Source organism: Zeus faber (assembly GCF_960531495.2).
Source record: "Zeus faber genome assembly, chromosome: 1".
NCBI lineage: Eukaryota > Metazoa > Chordata > Actinopteri > Zeiformes > Zeidae > Zeus > Zeus faber.
Window position 1 is genome coordinate 56,526,184 of NC_137193.1, and position 25,369 is coordinate 56,551,552.

Genomic DNA, 25,369 nt, shown 5'->3' on the forward strand with positions numbered 1-25,369 from the left:
AAATATTGCACAATTAAGACCTCTCTCATTTATGTAAGGGGAACTGAATTCTTCCAGTTAGGACCACTACGGAAAGCCTGCTGGGACAAATGATGATAACAGTAAATATTGCCAATTACTCCTCTGTTGACAGTTTTCACACCGTTTTATAGTAGATTCAGAAATATGAAACTTTTATTGATATAATCATGAGGGACAAAGTGTTTTATAGTTTTATTGGTTGGGGTTTATACTACCTATGTAATAGGTCCTTCATGACATTCACAAATTTATTGGACAGGAGTTTGAAATCTGGCAGAACTATATAAAATAGGTGATTTATTAGACAACGTGCCCTTTGATGCAGTGGGTGTGTGAAATATTGCACAGACACAGATGAAATCAGCGCGTGCCCCTGTGATGCTGTAGTCGGTAATCCACAGCAAATTATATGCAGTGATTGGCAGTTAACAGATGCTTAAATAAATGGAACACGATATATCCATATTTGGCATCGCAAACATGATGCTGCATTTTATTCCAATGATGTCCCCATTGACCCTGTGAGTGGAAGATAGTGCACTCTAGTAAATTCTATAGGATCTTAACATAATGTGATGTATATTTGTGTATATAGTGACATATGCATATACAGTATATAAATTATATATATATGCATGTAGGCATAGATACATAATCCTATATACATACAGTATATGCAGTATATATGCTGTATATACATATACACATACAGTAGCAACATTTCATACAGTATATACATATATTATGTATATGCGATCTGATTTCTGAGAAGTTCTTTGGAAGTAGGGAGGAGCAGTGGTATGTTAAATGATCTGTGCTATGTGAATGATATGTAACAGAGGTGGTTCCGTGAAAGGCTATAAAAGCCTTTTGTTAAGTCTGCGCCTTTTTTTTTTTTTTTTTTTTCCTGAGGCAGGTGTGCCTCCTCAGCCACGAGAGCAGAATGTAAAAGGAGCAAGGGAAGTAGGCTCTGCAGGGAAACCAAAGTAGGAAGCCAATAAGACCTGAATCTTTTATGAAGGCGGAGGTATTCAGATCACAGCTCGGCTGACAGAAAGAGCAGCCTGCTGCTTATATACGAGGAGACCGAGTCGCGGAGAGGGTCTAAATCTCTCCCAGATTTACCTCAATCCCCATTAACACAGGAGTGGCTTCTCATAATGCCTTACAGCTTGTAGTTTAAAGAAAGGGGATTTTGCATCTGTGGTTCTGAAAAACAAGTAGTAATGTCTTACAAAAAAAACACTATATGTTTATATGTGAAGAGAGCATTACATTAGGGTAATGAAACACATAAATCATACATAGACTTGAATTTAGAGTAAATATTTAATTCTTAGTAGGGCGAGGTGATATTGACAATAAAAAAAGATTTTTGACCAATTTCTTGATTGATTATGTGCTATTGTGATATTTACAGACAACAAATATTTGTGAAATCTTTAGTCATGTAGATAATTTAACCAAGCAGGTGGAGGTATGGATCAGAACAGTGGAACAGTCTATGGGGTTCAGAAAATGTCAACGAAATCCCAGACAATACCCCGTCTCATATCACAATATCCATGTTAATCCCAGCCATAACCGCTGGTTGACTTTCTAAACATGCGTCTGTGTGTGTGCGTGTGTGTGTGTGTGTGTGTGTGTGTGTGTGTGTGTGTGTGTGTGTGTGTGTGTGTGTGTGTGTGTGTGTGTGTGTGTGTGTGTCCCATAAGGCTCGGGATACAGAATTACCCAGCGTGCATCCCTTCTCACAAGGTTCCCCGTCTCGCTGGAAGACACGTTCCTCGCACATAATTCCGTTCCCTCCCTACCTGACGTGCCGCAGACTTTCGGTCGGGGGTGAAGACACTTTTGTTCTGAGTCTTTTGTCTGAGTCTTGAGCTGCCGCTGTTTACTAAGACTCAGCCCGGGGAAGTTTGAGTTGGTATTGATTGGCGAGGCGGAGAGCTTCTGAAAAGTTTGTTTCTGTGAAGTGAGGTGTCGGTCTGACAGTTGTGAGACTGATGGTGTCGGTCGTGCGGAGTTAACAACACAAAATAACCCGTTTCATTGAATGGATGCAAGTGCCGGTTCCTTAACAAGTCCTAATTGAATGCGACACGTGGATGGAGCACAGAAAGACACAGCATTTTGTCAGAACACAAATTCAAATTGGAAACAAATATCCAGCTGCTGTACTTTTAATAATAGAGTCCTGGAAATGCAAAACCGAAGCCACCCCTGCCTCTCCGCCGTATCTCCTCCGTGCATGGGGCGCACGGTGGAGGAGAAGCAGGTGCGGTGTCGCGGAAAGGTCTAGGTGGGGCTTTGTAAATGTTGGCCGGTTCCACCGGGGGCTGGGGGGATGTCCACAATGAAAGACCCTTTTATGTCCTGCTCCTTTCCCTGGGATGCTTTGGTGGCTATCGTTGCAATTAAAACCAAGTGTCCATCAGAGGCTATCTGTGCTCTGTGTGGCCCATATGTTTGGGTGCTGATAGAGCGTGGATTACTCTGTTTGGGACACAGATAACAGGCTGTTTATAACCTTGGCAGAGTCTGGGGTCTAATCTGGCAGGAGCATATTTCCCCTTGCTCCCCGATAAAGGGCCTGTTAGCAGCTTTATCACACGGGCAGATAGAAGTCGAGCCAGAGCGAGACGAGCACAGCACTGAGCCCAATCTGGCACCTCACACGCGGTTCTGCTGCTTTATTTTTAGAAGGCTTGTCACACCCACCCCCTTCCTAACACACACGCACACACACACACACACAGACGCGCACGCACACACATACACCACCACCACGGCAAGAGCAATCAATTTCTACATCTGCCTTTGCAGGCTGCGCAAGGACCAGCAGACAAATTAAAAGGACAATGTCCTCATTCATCATTATATTGGGATGAAGGGCTGGGCCGCACCGAAAAGAAAGAAGAGCAGCGAGACAGAGGCCCTATTCTTCCCCCATTTTCATAGAAATCAGTAATCCATAATGTAATACTTGAAAATAATTTACCTACTGCTCTACGACAGGCTCTCTGTGGAACTGTTGGAACGCAAAATGTGGAAGATTTATGACGAGGCACCGGGAATGATTTCAGCTGAAGGTTTTTGAGAGTTTGCTTATGACTGCCTCCACTCATACGTTTGGCAGCGGGCATGGATGTGCCCCCGCTTTGTAATTTTCCCTATCTCTGTCTTGATGGTATGTCGAGGTTCAATTAAAGAGAGCGCTCCTTTCACAGCCGGTGAAAATTGCTGTGCAGAAAATTGCTTTGCTGTAGCTTAAAGAAGATCTCTTGTTCCCCTCTCATTCCGACTTTCTTACCGACTCCTTTGCTCTCCCTCGTTCCGGAAAATTGCTTTCGCGCAATCAACAGATTGCTTGCTGCACTTAGGGGTAAATACAGGTAGACTAGAGCATTAGCATAACATTATTCAGACAAGTGTCAACCTCCAGGCAGTTAGTGCTGCATCCCGGCTCAGCGTGAGGTGAAAGAAAATGCTGCAGAACTAGGGGGGCAGCCATGCCAGACATTCTTCAGAACTAAGGGAGAAGTCGCGATTGACTGAAACGTTAAAAGTGCGAAAGTGGCGGGGAATGGTCTTTCACTTACATTCCACATATGTAAAAAAACAACAAAAAAAACCCAACATAAAACTAACCTGACAGTCATTGAAAAAAAATGGAGAAATGCCTCAGTCAACAGGCAGCCCTCGTTGCAAGGTGACTTCACATGTATCCCAGAATTGACTCTCTCAGCCAGATCTGTCTGCCAGGCTTGGTGCACAGCAGCTACTGGACTCTCTCTTGGGGTGTGCAGCATCTAGGTCAGATCGGCCTCATAATCCAGCCAGAATGCTAATGAAAGGACCGCAGACCGTGCAGGCTGGGTTGCGAAAAAAATGGGTAAAAATATCAGGCGATTTCTGGCAAAGTGTTTGAGATTGAGGTTCAGCACAGTGTCCCCACCGCAACACTTTCTCTCTGAAGGAAATTCATTAGTCAACTGAAATTAACCTTAGGACCATTAGTCTCATTAAGTTTCCTCATTGGAGCCTGGCAGCGCCGCGAGGATTTGATACTCCTTAATACTCTCGTCCTTGGAGATGAGCCGTGAAGTGCAGCAGGCGTGATCTTTCACCGAGGAGACGCTCTCTCTCTCTCTCTCTCTCTCTCTCCAACCTCTTCCTCTGCACCACCCTTTTATTTTCCCGCTCTTTGATTGACATCAGGGGTTCCTCCTGACCTACATTTGCATCTGCTCCGTGACCCAGATAGGACCCGCGTAATGAGCCACTCGGCCATTTTTGCATCTTGAGTAGCCACTTGTGTCGACCCCTCTCGGGTGGGTGTGTGTGAGTGTGTGGGAGGGGGGGGTCTTAGCTGTGTTACGGTAGCGGTGTCCCCCAGGGCCTTCTGTCCGGGGGCCGCAGGGGTCGAACAAAGATAATTTCCCACCCGGATGCTCGGCGTGGCCACTCCGGTCCGTTCTAGGTCATCTGATTGCTATTCATGGGGGTCGCTAATAAAGGACCTGTGTCCGCGCCGCGTCCAGCTGATCCATCAGTCAGATTTCAATCTTATCTCTGTATGGCATTATATTGTCATTTTTCCTCACTGTCTCTGAGTAAAAAAATAACCCCATTCAGATTAGTTATTTTTTTGGTGATTGGGTGGTAATGCAATGTGACTGTGCTGTGCCTGCCACCCTCTGTCCACCCCCCCCCCCCCCCCCCCCCCCACACACACACACTCACACACACACACACTAGAAAAGTGTGAACAAAGTCAGAGTTGGCATCGTTTGTACACAAATAGAGAGATCCCCCTGGGATTCCACTGTGTATTCCACCGGCAGCGTGAGGAAGCTGTCTTGTACTTTCAAGACGCGGAGCGCCCGCATCGCCACGGCAGCCATCACAGTTCGCTTGATAAACACAACTACGAGCACCAAAAAAAAACAACAACTTCTTGATGAAGATGTGTTCGTCCAAAAAGAGGGAAAGATGTCTCTTTCTGATATAGTAAGGTTTATCAAGGTAAGAAAGAGGAAACCACAGATGGGACAAATGCCCCTTGTTTATTTGATTTAAAAAAATATTTTTTTTTTTACAGGGACGTTGCGCGTGTTACTTTGGTGGTAACGTTTCTTAATGCCGCAACTTAGCGGTTAAAGAGACATCAAAGCCACGTTATCTACACATGACGTGGATTGCGTTGCAGATTGATTACACGAGCCCCCAGACCGCGAGGAACTACCGCGGGCTGACCAACAGTGGGGGGTTTCCTGAAAAACCTGGAGACTGTGATATTATTGGAGTAATTTCATCTTCACTCTGCTATTGTCTTCTTCCAGATTTTGATAAAAGGTCACCAATTTCCTCTCCGTGCAGCCGCCTCATGTCTCCAGTTGTGTGCGATCAGGAGGTTTTTGAAAAAGACCTATTTTCCCGTAAAAATAACCACTTTTTCCCTGATTTATTTGACTCCCGCTGCACCGCACCTCATTCCAGATAATAATGCCATATTCTGAGCTGAACAGTAAGAAAGGGGAGGCTTTCCTTTCCTTTCCTTTTTTTTCCCCTTTTTTCCTGGTGGCTGAATTAGATGGCTTTTCATTTTCCTTGAACCAGCCATCATAATGACATAATGTCATGAAAGACGCTCTGCGGGGCTCCTCCGCTATCTCCCGCCGTGTATGGATTCATATTCAAACCGCTTTACTGTTCCCGATATGTAAAATAGGAAATCCTATTATTTCTCTGGCTAAATAACACTGGTCCCAGAGGCGCCGTGTGATGTTTTAATGAGAGTCTGAGACCCGATCCTCAACGCTGACTTCTCCGCTGCATTTCCTTAAACTGCCAAGTAAGAGCCCCATTAATAATTCAGCTCATTAAAGTGTGTAATTAATCTGGAGCTGTATAACAGGGAGAGACTGGGGGCGCGGGGAGACAACTCTCCGGGGGGGCGCAAGAGAAACATTGGGGTAAGAGGCGCAGCACCCCCGCTGTGATTGAACCAGTTCCTCAGCACACAGCGGCTCCTGCTGCATCATTTATCTCCGGGAGGGTGAGAGAAAAAAAAGCCAGCGAGGGGCTCAGGGCACTGGTGCTGCATGCACCGAGTCGTCTTCAGGCAACCGAGCCAATCAACAATGCGACATGGGTAGAGAGGGTGTGTGTGCGTCTATGTGTGTGTGTGTGTGTGTGTGTGTGTGTGTGTGTGTGTGTGTGTGTGTGTGTATTGGGGGGCGAGGAGGGGGGGCACGTGCGTGTGCGTGTATGTGCATTCTTTGCCGCTCGCTGGTAAATGCGAGGAATATTCATTGTCGTATAATGTGGTGATTTAATCCATTTTCTTTCTGGGCAAGCGATTTTTTTAAGTGAGTAACAAAGTAAAAAAAAAATAGAGTGCTGTGTTGTCTTCCGTTTTCTGTGGGAGATTTTGGAAGCCGTGAGGTCGCACACCGCCAACCCCTATGAGCCCGCTCAGCTTCAAGTTTGCGCTGTTTCCTTTGGAGTGTTTTCAGGTAGGCCCTGATAATAAACAGCACCGCTCAGGCCCAGCATGGCTGCTGCCACTCACAGTTCTCAGCTGCTCCAGATGTGGCTTAATTTACTGCGACTTGGCTAATCATGGTGATTAAGGATTAATTACTGTTAATCACTTTTACATAAACTGGTTGGCAGTGGGAGAGCTGTGCTCTGAAAAATGCCACACAGGCACAGTCAGATGGATGGAATGGTGGGACCAGAAGTCGCAAGGCTCTACTCTGCCGGTGTTTACATTGCAACTTTTTTATTAATTAGCCAGTCAAACCACCTTACCGTGTTATTTCATATGATTCAAACTGTAAAAGGGGTAGTTCTAGTGGCTATGTTGAGAATGCACTTAGTACAAAACAAGTTTAAATCCCAGAGGTCCTCAATATGGATAAACAGAAAGATATTTTCAAAATAAATAAATTACCTTGTATGGTTCCTGCTTCACCTACAGCTAGAAAGACGACGGGATGGTTATGTGATTGCCCTGCAAAGGAAGACAGAGTGGGAAGAAGCGCCACCGCCGTGAGTTCCATTAACACGGACTGACAAGGGAATCACAGTGACATCAGGGGGTCCGGGGTGAGGCCGACAACAAAGCGAGCCTGGCCACGCCGCCCCTGCCCGGGCTGAGGGTGGCAGTGTGGTCACCTTCCCTCCTTGGCCTGGTTTGCCATGCGACACGCTCGTCTACCCTCCTGAAGGAATGGCTTTAATAAGGTAGAGCGAATCAGGGCGACGTCTAATGACATGGCAGGCCCAGTCAACACATTGCCCCGGGCCCTGGAAGGCCCCGGTCTGGTGCACGCTGCTGGACGCTGCAGAGATCTCAAGTGGGCCACAAAGGGACACTTGTCTGGACGCCCCGGCGCTGCTACCGATCCCTTTTCTTTTGCGCCCTGAGAAGTTGCGTAGCGACGGCGTCAACCGGGATAGTGGTTTGCATCATTCTAATGACGGGGAGCCGCTTTGTTTGCCTCCAACTGTGCTGAAGTCACAGGCGCTAGATCAGGAACGACTTGCTTGATTGTGACTTGGGCTGTGTTGGGTAAATGATGCCTGATGCCATTGAGATTTGGGTGTTTACAAATTGCACCCAATATGACTAGTGACAACCGAACGTGAGTACAAATAAAGCATGTGGGAAACAACAGTTTCTGGAAATGGCAGTGGTAGAACTTTTTAGAAAAAGATCATAAGTTGTACTCCTTTTACATGTTCCAGTAGAATTAAAAAAGATTGAGAACAATTTTCATCTATGTATTGTACGTAGTTTTTTTTTGTTTTTTTTGCTCAGAGGTCTTTATGATGTGGTATTGTCCAAGAAGACTGCAACATTGAATGTAGGATTGTTTGATTGGAAAATTCTTTAAAGAAAAAAAGGTAAAGTAATGGATCAAGAAGGAAGCTAGATTCACCATGGATTTAAGTTGAGGTTAAGTATACAGTATACCGTATTTTATCCTCATATTTTATTTGTATATTTTTTAGCATTATTAATATATTATATATACTATATTATTTACACACATATATACTGTGTGTGTATATATATATATATTTTTTTTTATTATTACTATGTTTTTTTTTATATATTTAGAAGGACAGGCAGAAATGAATTTGTCCTGGTTTCTTTAACTATGGGGAGCAAGGTTAGTGAGTATCTTATTCCCTGCACATTCTCAGGTAAAAAAGCATATCTAATGTACCTGGGGTTATATTGTTGTTGTCCATCCAAAGGGCAGTGTGTGCAGAGCGTGATAGTGTGTGTGTGTTTAGTTCCCTCTTCACAAAGTGCAGAGCACGTAGGAGCTGCTGGTCAGGACGGGATGAGGCTGAGAAGCCACCAAAGGGGTTTAATATAATGCCTGTCAACTCCACTCCCCTCAGTTGTCACCTTCAGAGGGGCACAAAGCCTTATCGTTTTAATTGACTCTTTATCTTTTTGTTAATTTCCCCTTTAGTGCAATAGACCCCATTCTTTCGTTTGATGTGTCACTTTACATCGGTTTTTGCATGACTTACAGGAAGTCGCTATTTAAAATATATCATAAAAAGGCAGATATCCATTTAACAACCCTTTTAGGGAGCTTGACGGCCAGTTAATAGTCTGTATTAATCTATGTTTTAAAGAGTTAGCTATAATGGCTGTTTAATATATAGTTACTGTCTGTGTTCTCAAAGTAAATATAGTAATTTTTCAACCACGAATGCTCTTTTATCTATTAATTTTTTTTTTTTTTTTCTTGGCTGGAGTGTAAAGACTTTAAGCATGCAGAGGCGGCTTAAGGAGAGCAGGATTTAACAGTTTGATGTCTGTCTTCTTCCTCCTGGTGTATGTTGGTTCTCTTTCCATCCCAGTACACTTGCGACTGTATAATGAATTATGCCGATGTTGAATTAGCATGTAGCTGTCGCTTCGACTCTGCCGCTCACCTCGTGACAGGACCACCGCAGCACAGGCCGGCGTCGGGAGAGGGGGCTTCTGCTGTGATTTATTAACTGCTGAAGCCACAATGAAGTGTGCCCACTCAGACACCCATGCAAACAAATAGGGCCGGCACTGTCACTTTAAATTCGAGTGGACAGGCCGACCACAACCTCAACCGGAGAGGGTTAATTATGCAAAAGCATTTGGTTTTTAACCAGACGCGGTGCTCTGGTCTTTAACGGTGGGACACATTTGGCTTGTTTGGAAAGCACGAGATCAGATCATGTTTGGATAATGTTTTGTCTCTGGAATCGTTTTTTCCCAAATGAGGTGGCGATGGATCATAGTGTTTTCGTGTGCGGAATTATGCATGATGAAAATGTTGAAGAATATTTTGGCGTCTTGTACTAATTTCATTCATTCATATTGACTAAAAAATAAAAATACTATAAAAATACAAATACTTATCATTTAGATGTTGAACATTTCTTTTTTCCCCTTTTCTTTTCTTTTCTTTTCTTTTTGTTTTTGCATTTTCTTTTTTAATCATGTTTCCCCTAGTTTTTGCATAATAAAAAAAAGTACATGCATGTGTCTCCGTATGTGTGTGTGTGCGCGCATGCGTGCGTGCGTGTGTGTGCACACACGTGCGTGTGCGTGTGTGTGCGTATGTTGTACCACGTGTTATTGCTTATGTCAGCAGAAAAGGTAATGGGTAGCTTTTACTCATATTAATTTGTGTCTCCATAAAATGAACTGAAGGCTTGTTTGCAGGGGAAAAAAAATTGCCGGCACAACGTTGCCACAAATCAAAGTGGTGAATAATAACTTGGCACCCTTCATCCTTTGGAGCTCTCGCGGCCCTCACCTTCCTTCTTGGGAAAATGGTGTTGCTGAAATCCCGCTATTGGCCCGTGTATCTGGACGAGCTGCCACGACGCCGGCATCGAGTGTCACTTTTGGGGGCGCCCCAGCGCTCCCTCCACTCCCACCCCTGACGTAACATGCTGGATCGCATTACAGCATCCCCCGTGCCAAATGGAGGGCCTCCAAAGGTCCCAACTGGTTCGCACCAGAGCCACCAATCTTTCTTGTCGAATGTATGGGGGTAGGGCTGACCTCAGTTTGATCATATATCTTTCTAAGTGTGGCAGAATGGCCCGACATCTTTAATTAAACATCAGGCTTTCCCCCAAATCGTGGGATTGCCCTGACGGGCTGTAATGCCAGCAACTCCCCGTCCGTGTCCAAACGCCCTCAGAAGAATCTAGGAGGAGATTCCACATGGTAATTCCTCTGACAGCCTTCCATTCCCCCAGAGTAATCCGATGGGATATCTGGACCGCAGAGCACGGTGGGCTGTGACGAGTTAGGCCTTGATATTGTTATACGCCATTTTGGAAACCAAAAAAAATAAAAAAGGAGGGAAGCATTTTAAAGATGCACGCAATGTCACAGACGTGTCAATCCTCTGATACCACCCCACTATACTACCCCACAGCACCCCACGATACTGTGAGTCACTCTGCGTGAGTGAGTCTTTTTTTAGAACTGGTGCTCTCATCCACAATAATAATAATGATAATAATAACAATAATAATAATCTAACTATAAAGGAAGTCTGTGTGTTTGTGTGTGCGTGTCTATGTATGTATGTCTGTATGTACTGTATATATGTATATATGTCTGTCTGTATGTCCTTTGATTATATTATCACAAAGAGTGCCTTTCCTTGGTGTATGACTTTAACCGGCAGTTTCATCTTCCATTGTGGTGCGCTAGACTGAATCTGACATTTTGTTAAACTGTGACATTAAAATGTCTCTGAAAGTATTTTTTTAAATAATAATAATAATAATAACAACAATAACAATAACAATAATAATAATAATAATAATAATAATAATAATAATTATAATAATAATTATAATAATAATAATAATAAATATAGCTGCAGGCAGCAATGCATGGGGTCCAGGTCATGAATTACAGTTTTCCGACTTCTCGTGAAACGTTTAATGTCGCCTGTCTTAAAAAATCCTTTTTCAAACGGAGCCGTCTGCATTTGGCTGTAAACCAGAGCTTGTCATTGTTATAACTCACCATGGTGCGTGTCGGCATACAGCTGTACTCTCACAGGGTGATATATGACGTCTGAGCGTCGGTGATCCAGACTGCGATAGGCGTTGTAGACGGTGATGTTGCGGTAATCCACTGTGTTCTCGCCTCTGCTTAGACAGTGAATAAACTGCTTGTATTTTGGGAGTTTGTGTCTTGAATTCCCATGTGTGCCGTGTCGCACAATGATGACACAGTGACGGAACGACGAAGTGCCGATTGTCTGCGACCGATCAGTGCTCTCCAGTGTTTTCAAGTGACCGTTTGGTGCCGTGTCGCGCAATGATGACACGGTGACACAACGACGGCGTGACGCCCCAGAGCCACACCCTGCACATATAACAAATTGGATGATGATGTCACAATGCTCCCTGCTCCACCACCCCAGCCCATCAAACCAGGTCCCTTTGTTCAGCTACCTCTGGTACGTCGTCTTCGCATCATTCAGAGAAGTATTTCACCAATTCCTGCTCCAAATATAGATCAATGTGTATCAAACTTGCCCCACAAAATGCCTGGACTGCCCCCAATCTGACGACGGTTCATTCTTGTCTGTGGGTTCGGCAGTGTCTGTGCGGAAGGCACTTTCAGCGGCCAAAATGACTAGGAGAAGATTTTTAAAAATCGGGAAAAAAAAATAGACAATAATAATAATAATAATGATAATAATAATAATAATAATAATAATAATAATAATAATAATAATAATAAAGGCAATTATAAAGACAATATTATTATTATTATTATTATTATTATTATTATTATTATTATTATAACATATTACGGCAATCTATGGTAATATACAATTTACTCAAGGGAAAATAAGAAGCAGGGAAAATAAGATACTTTTCTTTCTGTCTTTTATTGACATAATTACAAAGTATATCTAATAATCATGTTCCTCATTCCAAACCCAAGCTGAAATGAAATCATGACTTCCCGAATGTTCTCAACGATCTTCACACGAATGTACGAGTGGAGCGGGTTGATTGGACTGTGCTGGAATACAGAGAACAGAATGTTACACATGTGCCTGTTGAACGTGAGCCACGGGGGGAAGAAGGGCTTGAGGAAAGCAGCTCTCTCTAAATAGACACGTAAATCATCCCGGAGCATGATATTGCGAGCTTATCCTCAAAGAGAAAAGCAGTTTCCTGACTTGCCAGAAAGGGGGGGGCATTCTCAGATAAATGACCGAACAGTTAAACATCTACCTTTTCCAAAAGCCAATTGCCTTGTATTTTTGTTGCTTTTATTTTATTAAATATCGATTTGAATCGTAAAAGGCCAGACGCTTTTTGAGGTTGAATAAATGTCATGTTCCCTCGATGTGTTTTCTCTCCAGTACCTCGTGTTTGCTCGGTTGGTGACATTTTGTCTTGCGCAAAACAAAAAAAAACTGACCCGTGCTCGCTATCATAGTGTAATCCATCCTTTAAGAAATCTGCTATTCCACATGCTCACTGTATAAATGCAGAGAGAGAAACTAACTGATTCAGTGTAATCGGTTGCTCCTAAATCCATCTCTCTACGTCAAGGTTCTACAGATGAACATCCTGCGTGTTGTCGCACACAACACAATAACCCAGTGTTTTTATTTTATATTGTATTATTACGGGCCTTAGGAAATAGCTCGTTGGCTGCCTTGTGAGGCTTGTATGTCACCGGCGGGGAGGAGGATATGGCGTTGTCTGACAACAAGCCATCTTTGAAATGCTTCCAAGAGGGAAATGGCATCCATTAGAGACTTCCAGCAAATGTGTGTTCACTGAGAGGAGGAGGAGGAGGAGGAGGAGGAGGAGGAGGAGGAGGAGGAGGGCGGCAGGGCTGGGGGTGGGTGGGCTGAAATCACACCCACCGATAATTGTTTATCCCTGGGAGAACCTTCGATGTCTGCGGGTGGCTAAGTAAGTACACCAGCACTATTGGACAGGGAGAACCCAACAGACCCAAGGCTCCGAAACATTAGTATGAATCAATTAGACTGCCATTACCCAATAACACAGCCCTCACTGAGTCGTGTAATTATGACCCAGAGCAAAGCCAATTTCATAGAAGGGCATTGGCCCCCTTCCTTCTTTTTTTTTTTTAATTAGTTTTATTTGCCTAAGATACTACATCCCGTGGTTTTAATTATGTGCTTTTGGATGAGGTCAGGATAAATAAATCACCATTTGTGTTTTCCGGGATGAGGTACAGCGTGCGGGTCGCCTCCACCGCCTATATCGCACCATTAGCGCAACCCAATGATTAGCCATGTGAATTTCCCCCTGAAATTTAAAGGTTTTAAACTCGACGCGGGACGCGATCGCCTTCCCCCTCAGACGGTGGGATTAGAGCCCGCGGTGGATAAGGGGCTGATTTTATAGGCAACCGCCGCTTGTTCCAAGCTCAGAGGACGCGGTGTATGTGTGACAATGTGCTGTCAATGAGGGATGACAGTACACAGCCAACATGGCGTGTTGCATTGTTCCTTCCTGGGTCCCCACTGACAGATGCTCTCCAAGACGCTGGATCAGCAACAAAAATGAGCCGGGCTTTTGGATCTAGGTTGCACACGAGAGCAGGAGCACAAATATCGAGCTGATTTTAGAGGGTATATAGATGTTAACGCTGCAATACGCCATCATTTGGGGGGTTGTTTTTATAGGTTACCTATATATTTTCACATGGATACTATACTATATTACTGCAATGTAAAAAAAAAAAATTGCTTTTAACTTTCCTGGCTGGATTGACCTTTGTTTTATTTCACCCCGTGACATGTATACGCTTACTAGATTTTCCTCTGTTTATTCCCTCCAAGAGATCTTCTAAGAAATGACCTGCACTGGAACAGCCGCACTCTCAAAAGACTGATGTCCGAGGTGCTCGAAGCCAAGTTAAATAAACACTTTGTGAATGTTAAGCCGGGACTTGGCAGACATGAATCGAATCATTTTGTGGACGTGGGGAATTTTTATGTTCCATTTTCATTTGACAGTCTAGACGTTTTATGAGTTTGGGAAGAAAGCCGAAGGCCATGGTTTTCAGTTGAAACATCTGAGAGGGGCTTCCTCCCTCATATCTGTGCACCCTGTGAATCTAAAGTGCTGTTAGTCATTATGTAGTGACAGCTCCCCGCCACCCCCACCCCAACACCACCCCGATATTGAAGGGACAGGGTCAAGTGAGCGGTCCAAAACAATAGGCTGGATTCAGGCGTCGGCGCCCATACGTTTTAAAGAAGTTTAAAGAAGTTTCCCGCTGTTGGGTCAACGGTGTCCGTGTCGTTTGATGCCTTTATATAACAAAGATTAGAAAATGAGAACACTGACAGTGCATTTCTATTAAGTAGGGTAAATGATAACCTCATTGCTATACATCTTGCAAACAGCTGTGGTTCAGAACTACGTCTCTGCCGCTTCTCTTTAATGCATAATTTTAATACACGAGCCGCTGGAGTGTTGAGCTGCCCTGCGACAAGAGCTGAAAGAGGTAACGGAGCTGGAAACGCTATCATGACTGCTAATGTCACCGGAAAGCCTACTGAATTACCCTGAGTGGCAAAAAGAGGCGAAAGAAAAAAATGTTATGTTTATCTCTCCGTTCCAAAAACATTAAAGCGTTCATGGTAATGAAAAGTGAAAAACACATATATGGTGAATTTGCTTATTTATTTATTTATTTGTTTGTTTGTTTGTTTTGTTTATTTTATATTTAGTTTTTCTTTTTGACCTCCATCCATTTTTTTTTTTTTTACTTCTGAGCACCTCAATGTTTTTTGAAGATATGACTATTAGTGCTTTTAAGTGTTTTGTGACAGAATGGAAAACATATCTTTCCTGTGTGCATTGTGATGCCCAATATAGGATTAGATGATTTTAAACTGAATTGGTAAATTTCTCAAAAAAATAAAAACAAGTCTGAGAGTTACTACTACAAACTACAGCTAATTTCAAGTGACTAAATAGTGTACATTACATGATGTCATTGATCAGATGCTTTCGTCCAAAGCGACTTACAATAAGTACATTTGTGTTAGAGAGAGGTTTGTTTTGTGACAAAAGTATGTAAGACAGTAAAGGGGGGAAAAAAGCGAAAAAAAGAAAAAGATGCTCATGGGGTAGACCGGTGTAGTGTTGTGTGTGTGCTCATTTGAACGCCCACTTAAGCCTCCTCTTGGTGAGGTAGCGACCGCGGCAAAACACTTCCCCCCCATGAGCCTCTTCAGGAGCCGGGTGGGAGAGCGGGAGCTCTGGTTGACGTATGACGTCGCTCCGTTCCAGCATTTGGGGCGAAGTCATGTTCATGAGACAACGCTCTCAGAGGTGAGGACGAGGGAGCTAAGCAATCTGGGATTTTCCTCCTCAGTCTCCTCCCGTATATTGATAGTGTGACAGAGGAGTCTGCGTGCAGCTCCTCCATCTCAGGAGAAAACCCCCACTCCCTCCCCACCCCCTCCCCAACACTCAATCTACCTCCCGCAGAGCCCGTGGCCTGAACCTCTGACCTCTTCCACTCGCCAACAGTCGCCACATTTGCATTTCCAGCTCCACTTAAGGGGAGGAGGGGAGCTGATGGACCCCCAGCCCCCCTCCGTCCTTCTTGGTCCTACAGCAGGCCTCATTCTCATCCTAGTGAGCTCCTGCCCAGGCCTCCCCAACCCGGACAGCAGTCTGGGGTTAATGCACCAAGCGCTTCCATTGTCTCTGAATTAATGAAGTGCTCCCTGCCTGTCCCTTCTCATTCAGAGGCAAAAGAGGACACGTGACGAGTGGCAACATTTTAAATGGCAACCGGCACAAAGGCCTTAAAGTCACTAAGTCGTGCTCTGGATAAGTGGCCGAGGGGCTCTGAAGTGATGACAATCCGGCGGCCGCCCGTCTCCCCACCGATCGATTTGTGCTTGTTTTCATAGAGAGGGGGGAAAGTGTTGGTAATTGAAATGGCTGGTTTCTCAGACGGAGGAAAAAGTGTCGGTGTATAGATTTACACCCCAGAAAATGGAAGGTTGGACAGGGCTCTTCCTAGGAACGGCGAGGGAGCCCTCTAGTGGGGGTGAGGGGCTCCTCACCCTGCTGGGCTCGGGGGCTGTTGACAGCCTACGTACCTCTGCTGGGGGATATCATGTGAGATGTTGTTTGCCAATGATTGCTCTATAGCCAGCTTTTCCATCACATCAGTTCAGATGATTAGGACGTAATTACGACAGAAAATAAATATTCATCTGTAACGGATCCAGCGATGGGGAAAACTGACTGATAACTGATTCTACATTGGTTTAGCAGTATTTACGATGGGCAAAGAAAAAAACGAAAGAAAACTGCGAATGTTCTGCATCTCTGATTCATCCGTTAAACGTCATAATGACAAAGCAGGCTGAGGTGTGTGCCATTTGCTGATGACATTTGCTCTGAATCCATCTTCTGACCTTTATCGCCGGCCACCCACTCTATCGCTCCATTACGGTCTCTCACAACCGCGATCCAGTAAACAAAAGATAGATGCAAGACACACACACATAGACGGGCTTCCCTGTCCTCTGAGGTTGAACCTTTGTAGACACTAGTAATTAAGCAATAAGCAATGTACTGTATGTAGCATACTGTACCGCATACTGTATCACTGTTCTGGGTTGTTCAGTGTTACCGTATTGCTGCGCCGTACTGTTGTATACTGTGCTGTATATCTCACAAACACTACCTCACTTTATTCACATGCCACTATAATGCACATATCTGTATATACATAATTAGCCTATCCTATATACATAAGTCTATCCCATATACATAAGCCTATTCCCTTTATCTATGTTGTACCCCCATCCTGCATTACCTTTGAGTTCTTATTTTATTTTATTCTATATATTTTTATTTTATTCTATAGTATTCGACTTACTGCATTACGTTTTAGGAATCAGTTAGTTAGTTAAGTAGAAATTTTTAGGTAGCTATTGTGTTCAGTCTAGAATATATTGTGCATAATCACCGGGTGCGTTGCATTGACATTTCACTGCATATACAGTATGTATGAAAGTATGTATATGTCTGTGACGAATAAACCTCTTGAATCTTGAAACATTGTAATAATTTAGACCTACTAATCCATTGTTTTCCATGCCTAAATTGGTGTTTACCTATTTATTCATCCTCTTTAGTCATACTAGCAACCATATTGCCACTTAACCCCTGTTATTTCCTTTTAACTTAACTTATTATATTCTTCATATAATAGGATTTGGTACATTCTGTATATCTTTGTATATTTGGCTATTTTTGGTTTATTATGTGACCACTTTTATATATTTGGCTATTTACTATTGTATTCATCATCCCTTCAGACTGTTTTCTGTGATAATTGTTGTTTTAGTTTTTCTTTTTTTTATAATAAAAGAGCAGTTTAGACATCCCATAAATGCCGCTGCACTCACTTGACCGTTCTCCTCCTCACCTTTCCGTGGCTCCTGATCGTGCTGCACGGCAGACCAGAGAATATTGCAAACTTCAGCTGACATCTGCGCTGAGGGCCACTATGCTGCGGAGCCCCGGTGTCAGGCACCGTGTCAGGGCTCTGCAGCTGACAGCTTGTTACAGTGCGTCATGCCACCGTGTGTGTGACCCTGTGTGACTGACCTCCGACCCCTCCTGTCGTTGCAGTGCTGAGTATCCGCGGAGCCCAGGAGGAGGAGCCCCCGGACGCCCAGCTCATGCGGTTGGACAACATGCTGCTGGCCGAGGGCGTCTCCGGCCCGGAGAAGGGCGGCGGGTCAGCCGCCGCTGCAGCCGCAGCCGCTGCCACAGGCGGTGCCACGGCCGACAACTCGGCGGAGCACTCGGACTACCGGGCCAAGCTGTCACAGATCAGACAGATCTACCACACGGAGCTGGAGAAGTACGAGCAGGTGAGAACCCCCGATTCTGTCTGAAGAGCCTTCTTCGGACAAGAACAAAGCTTGTTAACAAATCACTAACCCTGATGGAATCGTCTCTGGGACTGTGGCATATGTACAAAGATGTGGCTTCCTAGAAAGTGCCATAAGAGGCCTTCATCACCTACTTTTACAGTTATTGTCTTTATTGCTCTCTTTCCAACATATGTGTTGGTTCATAGTATTTACAAATGTCAACTCTCAGCTGTAGATTGTTAGAAACAAAAAAAAAACATAATCTAAATGGTGGGACAGACAACAAGGCCATGTATTGTCACATGCCTGTTGTGACAAACCATTTGGTGGTTCTTCTGCAAATATAATTTAATATTTATACATGCACAAAAATACTGTTGTCTTTTATGCATGTTCTTTTTGCATTGGCAGTTATTCACTTCTCCCCCCATATATCCCCAACTATCTACCACATCAGTAAATCAACCAGTAAGTGCAATTTAACTGCATACTGTTATGCCTGTTCACTAACCAATGTACACATAGTCAAACGTAAAGTCCTAGTTATGAAACACATTCTCTGTTGGATGAAAACCTTCTTTATTTTTTGCATAGCTTTGGATACTGCTTGGATTTCCATTTACAGGAGTCATAGACTAGCTGTGGTCATGTAGACAGGGTTACGGTCTGGAGCACCATCGCTAGGCAGGGGAGTGGAAAGATAAAAGCTGTGGGACTATTTAGCGAGTGATACAAAAGCATTCACGGCAGCTTCCCATGCAGTCCTTCCACCAAACTATGCAATGCCTTTCATTCCTTTCTGATTGGTCTATGTCAATTTTAGGTCTTTTTTTTTTTTTTTTTTTCCCATTTGTAACATGCGATAGTGCAGAACGCCTGTTGTGTTGAACAGCCTCCACGTCCCCACTGCCTTTTCACTCATTTTTACTTCACATCAAAACTCCACTTCTGCACTTGCAAATTCAAGGCGATAAAATTAAATATCATACCAATAAATCAAAGTGAAATATTTGAGGTTAGGGGATCATTGGAAAGCGAGTGTGTGTCTAGCTCGTGTGAGAATTGTATTCTAAAAAAAGGTTTGACACAGTGGGATGCTGTCAGTGTGAATTCACGACATTGTTTCAAAATTTAATTGGCCCCTTAAATGGCCCAATGTGCACAATTTGCTCCGTGCATACGTGCGCATGTCAAATACAGCCTCGGCACGTGGGGTAAAACACACTGGAAAGAGTCTTGTACCTTGATAGCGTACGCGTTTATGACATTAGACTCGGATCCGGATGAATGTGGAACAGGCAGCTAAACAGACGCGCGCAGACAAAAAGTGACAAGGCTAAATTAACAGCGAGATGCTGTAGATAGAAGGGAAGGAGAAGTAGAGGAAGGCAGAGACGGGAGAAAGTCTGGGGAGTCAGAGTGTAATATCTTGGCAGATTCACGCCTGGTGTCACACGGGGGGGGGGGGGGGGGGGGGGGGCGATGAGTGTAACATGGTGGCGTGCTCGTCTCTCTGGCTGGCGACATTGTGAAGTGCGTGTGTTGTGTGTGTGAGCAGAGAGAGCAGCTGTCATTGGATCCTCTCAACACACTGCCATCACCACTTCTGTTAAATATGAAAAAAATCAGCGCTTATACCCCCCCTCCCCCCTCCCCCCGCCCCCCTCACCCATCTCCCGGCCCCCTGAGAACGGATGCTCCAAAACAACATTAAGTGCAGGGCTTGATTTTCATTTTTCATTTTCTCTTCTTTTGCCATGCCTTTTATGCATTTATGCACCATATTTTTTTATCCTCTCTGCATGTAGATGTAGGTAATTGTATGGTCAAATTCACAAATTCACAAATTAACGTCGTATTCACCTTTATAATAAACGTTTCTGCTACTCTGTGTGACTCACGGTTCACTGGGTTCACGTTGTTCTCCGTTTCGTTTTTTTGTTTTTTTTGTTTGTTTGTTTTGTTTTGTTTCCAGGCGTGCAATGAGTTCACCACCCATGTGATGAACCTGCTGAGGGAACAGTCCCGCACGCGGCCCATCTCGCCCAAAGAGATCGAACGCATGGTGGGCATCATCCACCGCAAGTTCAGCTCCATCCAGATGCAGCTCAAGCAGAGCACCTGCGAGGCTGTCATGATCCTGCGCTCCCGCTTCCTCGACGCCAGGTCTGCTTTTGTGTGTGTGTGTGTGTGTGTCTGTGTGTGTGTGTGTGTGTGTGTGTGTGTGTGTGTATGTGTGTGTGTGTGTGTGTGTGTGTGTGTGTGTGTGTGTGTGTGTGTGTGTATGTGTGTGTGTGTGTGTGTGTGTGTGTGTGTGTGTGTGTGTGTGTGTGTGTGTGTGTGTGTGTGTGAGGGTGTGGGTGTGGTCGTACACATAAAATGGATGGGTGGGTGGATAGATAGACAGACAGACAGACAGACAAACAGACAGACAGACAGACAGACAGACAGACAGACAGACAGATATACAGATATACTATATATATATATATATATATATATATACATTAAAAAAATATATAAAAAAATATATTTTTATTATTATTTTTGTATTTATAGACATATTTAGAAATGGATCAATGGAGGGATAGATAGATAGATAGATAGATAGATATATAGATAGATAGATAGATAGATAGATAGATAGATAGATAGATAGATAGATAGATAGATAGATAGATAGATAGATAGATAGATAGATAGACAGATGATAGATAGCAATAATAATAACTCTATAGATAGAATAAAATAGAAAAACCCAAAAATAGGAAATAGGAAAACAGCAGTATACAATACAACTAAATATGTGAGATATGTTACAAACAGTGGTGTCATTGAACATATATTACACATTGAGTTATGTTGTAAACATGTGTTATCCTGGACATAATAGACCATTCAGAGCAGTTTACACAAGAATAGCGTTTGGCCAGTAACGGTTCTCTACATGTTCTTTAACGCTAAATGTTTTCCTTCCTAATGTAATTGCTTGTTACTTTTGATGCATGCTGTGGATTTGCATACATTTCTCTGAGGCTAAATCTCACTCAAATTCCGAGTTCGAGGCATAACATTTAAATGAGGCTCGAGCTCCCGTACAAAGCTCCCTATCTATTCTTTTGCAAATGATTGTGGCGCTGCAGGGCGGGGACGGAAAGGGAAGGGAAGGGGAGGGAAGGGGAGGGGAGAGAAGGGAAGGGAAAGGAAGGGAAAGGAAGGGAATGGAAGGGAAGGGACGGGAAGGGAAGGGAAGGGAAGGGAAGGGGAAGGATTGGAGGAAGGGGAAGGAAGGGGAAGGAAGGGAAGGGAAGGGAAGAGGAAGGGACAGGGGAATGGAATGGATAGGGGAATGGAAGGGATAGGCAAGGGAAGGGAAGGGAAGGGATTGGAGGAAGGGGAAGGGAGGGAAGGGAAGGGAAGAGGAAGGGGTAGGGGTATGGAAGGGGTGGGGGGCGGAGGGGAAGGGGAAAGGCTTTAACTGGTTGAGAGGCAGAACCGTGCTCAGCTCCACTGATTAATCTACTGGCTGCCGGAGCCCATGCTGTGCACATTTACATATTCTCGAGAAGGTTTTTTCGGAGTGTGAGACACAGATTTCCGCACAAATCTTCTCACCAGTGGATACATGGAAAGAGATTTGAGAGGGTTCCCTTCCAGCTTATGTAAAGCTGCCTCGAGATGTGGCGCACGCCGACATAGCCTGATGTGTGCTGGAAATGGAGGGGTCAGTCAACTCAAGGACAATTTGCACATGATATTTTGCTTTTTTTCTTTTTTTTAATCCTCATGCAAAAACAATGAGCTTTGTTTTGTATCGAGGGTCGCCTGATAACATTTGGCTGTTGTGAGCACAATAGCTCCTCAGCTGCCGTGTGGCTTGTCGTAGCCGTGTTTTTTTTTATTGTCGCAAGCTTCTCTCGCCCTCCGTTCTTGACCACCGACGCTCTCTCTCTTTTTCGCAGACGGAAAAGACGGAACTTCAACAAGCAGGCGACGGAGATCCTGAACGAGTATTTCTACTCGCACCTCAGCAACCCCTACCCCAGCGAGGAGGCCAAGGAGGAGCTGGCCAAGAAGTGTGCCATCACAGTCTCCCAGGTACATTGCATCGCAGCCCCAGACAGCGCATGCACACACAGACACACTCACACACACACACACACACACACACACACACACACACACTCACACGCACACACACCACAGCAATGGGAAATGATATCCACTTAAAAACTGTAATCTTAAAAAAAAATTAAAAAATACAAAACAATACCTGCAGTACGGCCGACATTCCAGCAGTCGTGTCTTTTAACCAAAACAATAGAAAGAGCTTCGTCAAGAGCAAAAACAGCCGTTTATTACGATGTTGAATCCATCATTATGAATTGATCACATTTTTTAATTGGTGACTAAGCTGTTTGGGGATGCATCTGGCCACGCTGGCAACGCCCGATCGCAGGCTGGATGATTTGTCGAGTGTCTGTTTCTGGGTCATAATAAAAGGAACATGTTTACCTACTCTGTGTGCGTCGGAAACTTGGTAGGATTGATTTGGTTTTCACTTTAATGTTGTTTATCATTAGCGCCGGGATTCTGGGAGTCCATTAGCGCTAATGGGCGTTAGTGGATGTTGACTGATTGGCGCTTGCGTGAGTTCCGACGACGGCTGCCGCCATAGTGACATAATGAGACCGTTACTGGCAATCATTCCATTCTGGCACTAATGTGGATTCACAGCATCGGCCTATGTAGCCGCCAATTTTTTTGAACGGCCTCCTCAGTTTAGACGCGTCAGGAAACCCCTGAGTCTCTCCATTGCCATGACTGTGGGAGACCTCATCCCGTTGCTATTTGTTTCCCCCCAAACTCAGGTTTCCAACTGGTTTGGCAATAAAAGAATCAGATACAAGAAGAACATCGGGAAGTTCCAAGAAGAAGCTAACATGTACGCCGCGAGAACCGCCGTCAACGCGGCCAACGTGTCCTCGCACGGAAGCCAAGCCAATTCACCCTCCACCCCAAACTCTGCAGGTGAGTCCACGGTGGGCACGTGGAAATCTGGCCGCCGTGCTACAACGGAGCATTTACCTTAGCATTAGCCTTAGCATTATCCTTAGCATTAGCATTAGCGTCAGCATAGCATTTAGATCAGCAGTAGTGCTCTGGTCGGGTACATGCTAGGGTTCAGGGTTTCTCAGGCAGTGTCAGAAAAAAAAGTTGTTTTGACATGAAACAAGATCCATAGGACGGCCCATTATGGACACGAGTCGCTTGGGTTCTCGGCAAATTCTTTTATATCGATAAGCAAACCCCAGGACCAATGCTTTGACTCCCTGGGTTCTGGGCGACATGTCTCCTCACATGGCTTCCATCACATAAATTAACACTGTTGTTTGAGTATTGCCCCTGTGTACAGACATGTCTTTATTTTTCCGCTGCACTGACATTCCGTTCCCTTTATTTAACCTTTGCTTATTTTTCCCCCCTCCCGGACGCGCATTTATGATCGATTTTCAATTTTGTGCCGATCCGTTGCTGGGCGGCAGAAGCCTAACATAGTGGCTGCACCCCTGCTTCCCCCCAACCCGCTTTCTCACGCCTCCGGCCTGCCCGGGCGCCGCATGCCGCCTGGGCACCTCACCTGGCTTGCCCTCTCTTCTCTCTGTGATCCCGGTGCTCCCTCTCTACTTGCAGGTTCCGTCGGCTCTTTTAACATGTCAAACTCCGGGGACTTATTCATGAGTGTGCAGTCTCTCAATGGGGACTCGTACCAGGGGGCTCAGGTGGGAGCCAACGTACAGTCACAGGTAGGGCCCTGGAAATAAAAAAAAAGAAAAAAAAAAGAAAAAAAAAAGGCGTAGCAAATAACGAGAAGAAATAAATAAATAAGAAAAATTAAATCAAAATAAAACGCAGAGGCTGTTCCATCTTTTGCCTGCTACAAACTCTGTTCATCCTCTGCTGCTTTGGAGCGGGTCGATACAATTTTACTCATTATTATGCTGCAAAATTGAATTTGTTAGCGCTGCCTTGACAGCTAGGACGGTGGAACTACTGTAGCACCAAAAAATAAAAAATTTATTTTCCTGCATCGCAGTTTGTGGTTTTTTAACTTCTGTGACGTCTGGGTAGAAGTCTTTGCTTTCCAAGGTTATACTGCCGTACTGGCATATTGCAGTGTTCCCATTCTAGTCTTGTCATCCCTCTTTGTTTTTGTTTTTTTTTCCTTTGTGTTTCTTCCACGTCGAGTCTGACCTTGCTTTGTTTGTTGTTTTTTTGGGATGTTTCAGGTGGATACCCTTCGCCATGTTATCAGTCAGACAGGCGGATACAGTGAGGGACTCACGGCCAACCAGATGTACAGTCCGCAGGGCATCAATGTAAGGAGAAAAAGAAATACACAAAAAGATACACACACACACACACTCCTCCTCTTTTTTTCTATTCCTTTTTTCTTTTTTCTTTTTTGGTTCCCCCCCCCCTACCAATTATTTCAAAGCCATAGGGCTCACAATGCCACTTAGTATGACTTGTCTCGGCTCCATGGTCACCTAGTTGATTGCTGCTGTATCGGTCACGCCATGGGCAGCGCGTTGCCTGGCATAGGCGGGCACAAACACACACACACACACACACACACACACACACACACACACACACACACACACACACACACACACACACACACACTCACGCACACACACATGGGGAGCCACTGTCTGAGGCTGTCATGTTCGATCAGCTCTGGTGTAGCACCTGCAGCCACACGGCCGACCATGAGGAGACTGCACAAACAGGTGACACTTCCTGCATCGGGCTTTGAACCCGCCCCCCAGACACATACATACACACACACACACACACACACCAGTCCCCCCCACCCGGAGACCACCTAACCTTGATTAGCCGCCCAGGGAGGGGGGGGCGGGCGGGGGGTGGGGGGGGGGGGCTCCCAACACCAAAGTTTCACTAAAAATAAAACCGCAAGCCGCCGGCTTGGAAAAAAAAACTGCATGCGCCACGGGGGTCCACACCCTGTGTGTGTGTGTGTGTGTGTGTGTGTGTGTGTGTGTGTGTGTGTGTGTGTGTGTGTGTGTGTGTGTGTGTGCGCGTGTGTGTGTGTGTGTGTGTGTGTGTGTGTGCGTGCGTGCGTGTGTGTGTGCGTGCGTGCGTGCGTGTGTGTGTGTCTGTGTGTGTGTGTGTGTGTGTGCGTGTATTATCGTCTTTTGAGTTTGAGAGAGAGATTGTGTGTGCAGAGATTGGATGCATACAAAAGTGGGGATGGCAGAGTGGGGCGGGGTGGGGTTGGGGAGACGGGGGTGGTGGTGGTGGTGGGGGGGGGGGGGTGGGTGGGGGTCGCTCGCTGGCGGCTCGGCGCA

General features: G+C 44.8%; 1 protein-coding gene across 4 annotated transcripts in view; it reads left to right on the plus strand.

Annotated features, from left to right (window-relative positions):
- Positions 1-25,369, plus strand: part of LOC307234584 (pre-B-cell leukemia transcription factor 1) — a 52,836-nt gene that overhangs the window by 22,431 nt on the left and 5,036 nt on the right. The window contains exons 3-9 of one of the 4 annotated variants that reach the window (XM_080006381.1): positions 17,743-17,987; positions 18,402-18,458; positions 19,966-20,156; positions 21,953-22,088; positions 22,862-23,021; positions 23,685-23,797; positions 24,281-24,370. In XM_080006381.1, coding sequence (XP_079862507.1) covers positions 17,743-17,987; positions 18,402-18,458; positions 19,966-20,156; positions 21,953-22,088; positions 22,862-23,021; positions 23,685-23,797; positions 24,281-24,370 — 992 coding nt within the window. The remainder of the gene's footprint in view (positions 1-17,742; positions 17,988-18,401; positions 18,459-19,965; positions 20,157-21,952; positions 22,089-22,861; positions 23,022-23,684; positions 23,798-24,280; positions 24,371-25,369) is intronic. The other 3 variants (XM_080006382.1, XM_080006383.1, XM_080006384.1) reach the window with 3 other exon arrangements.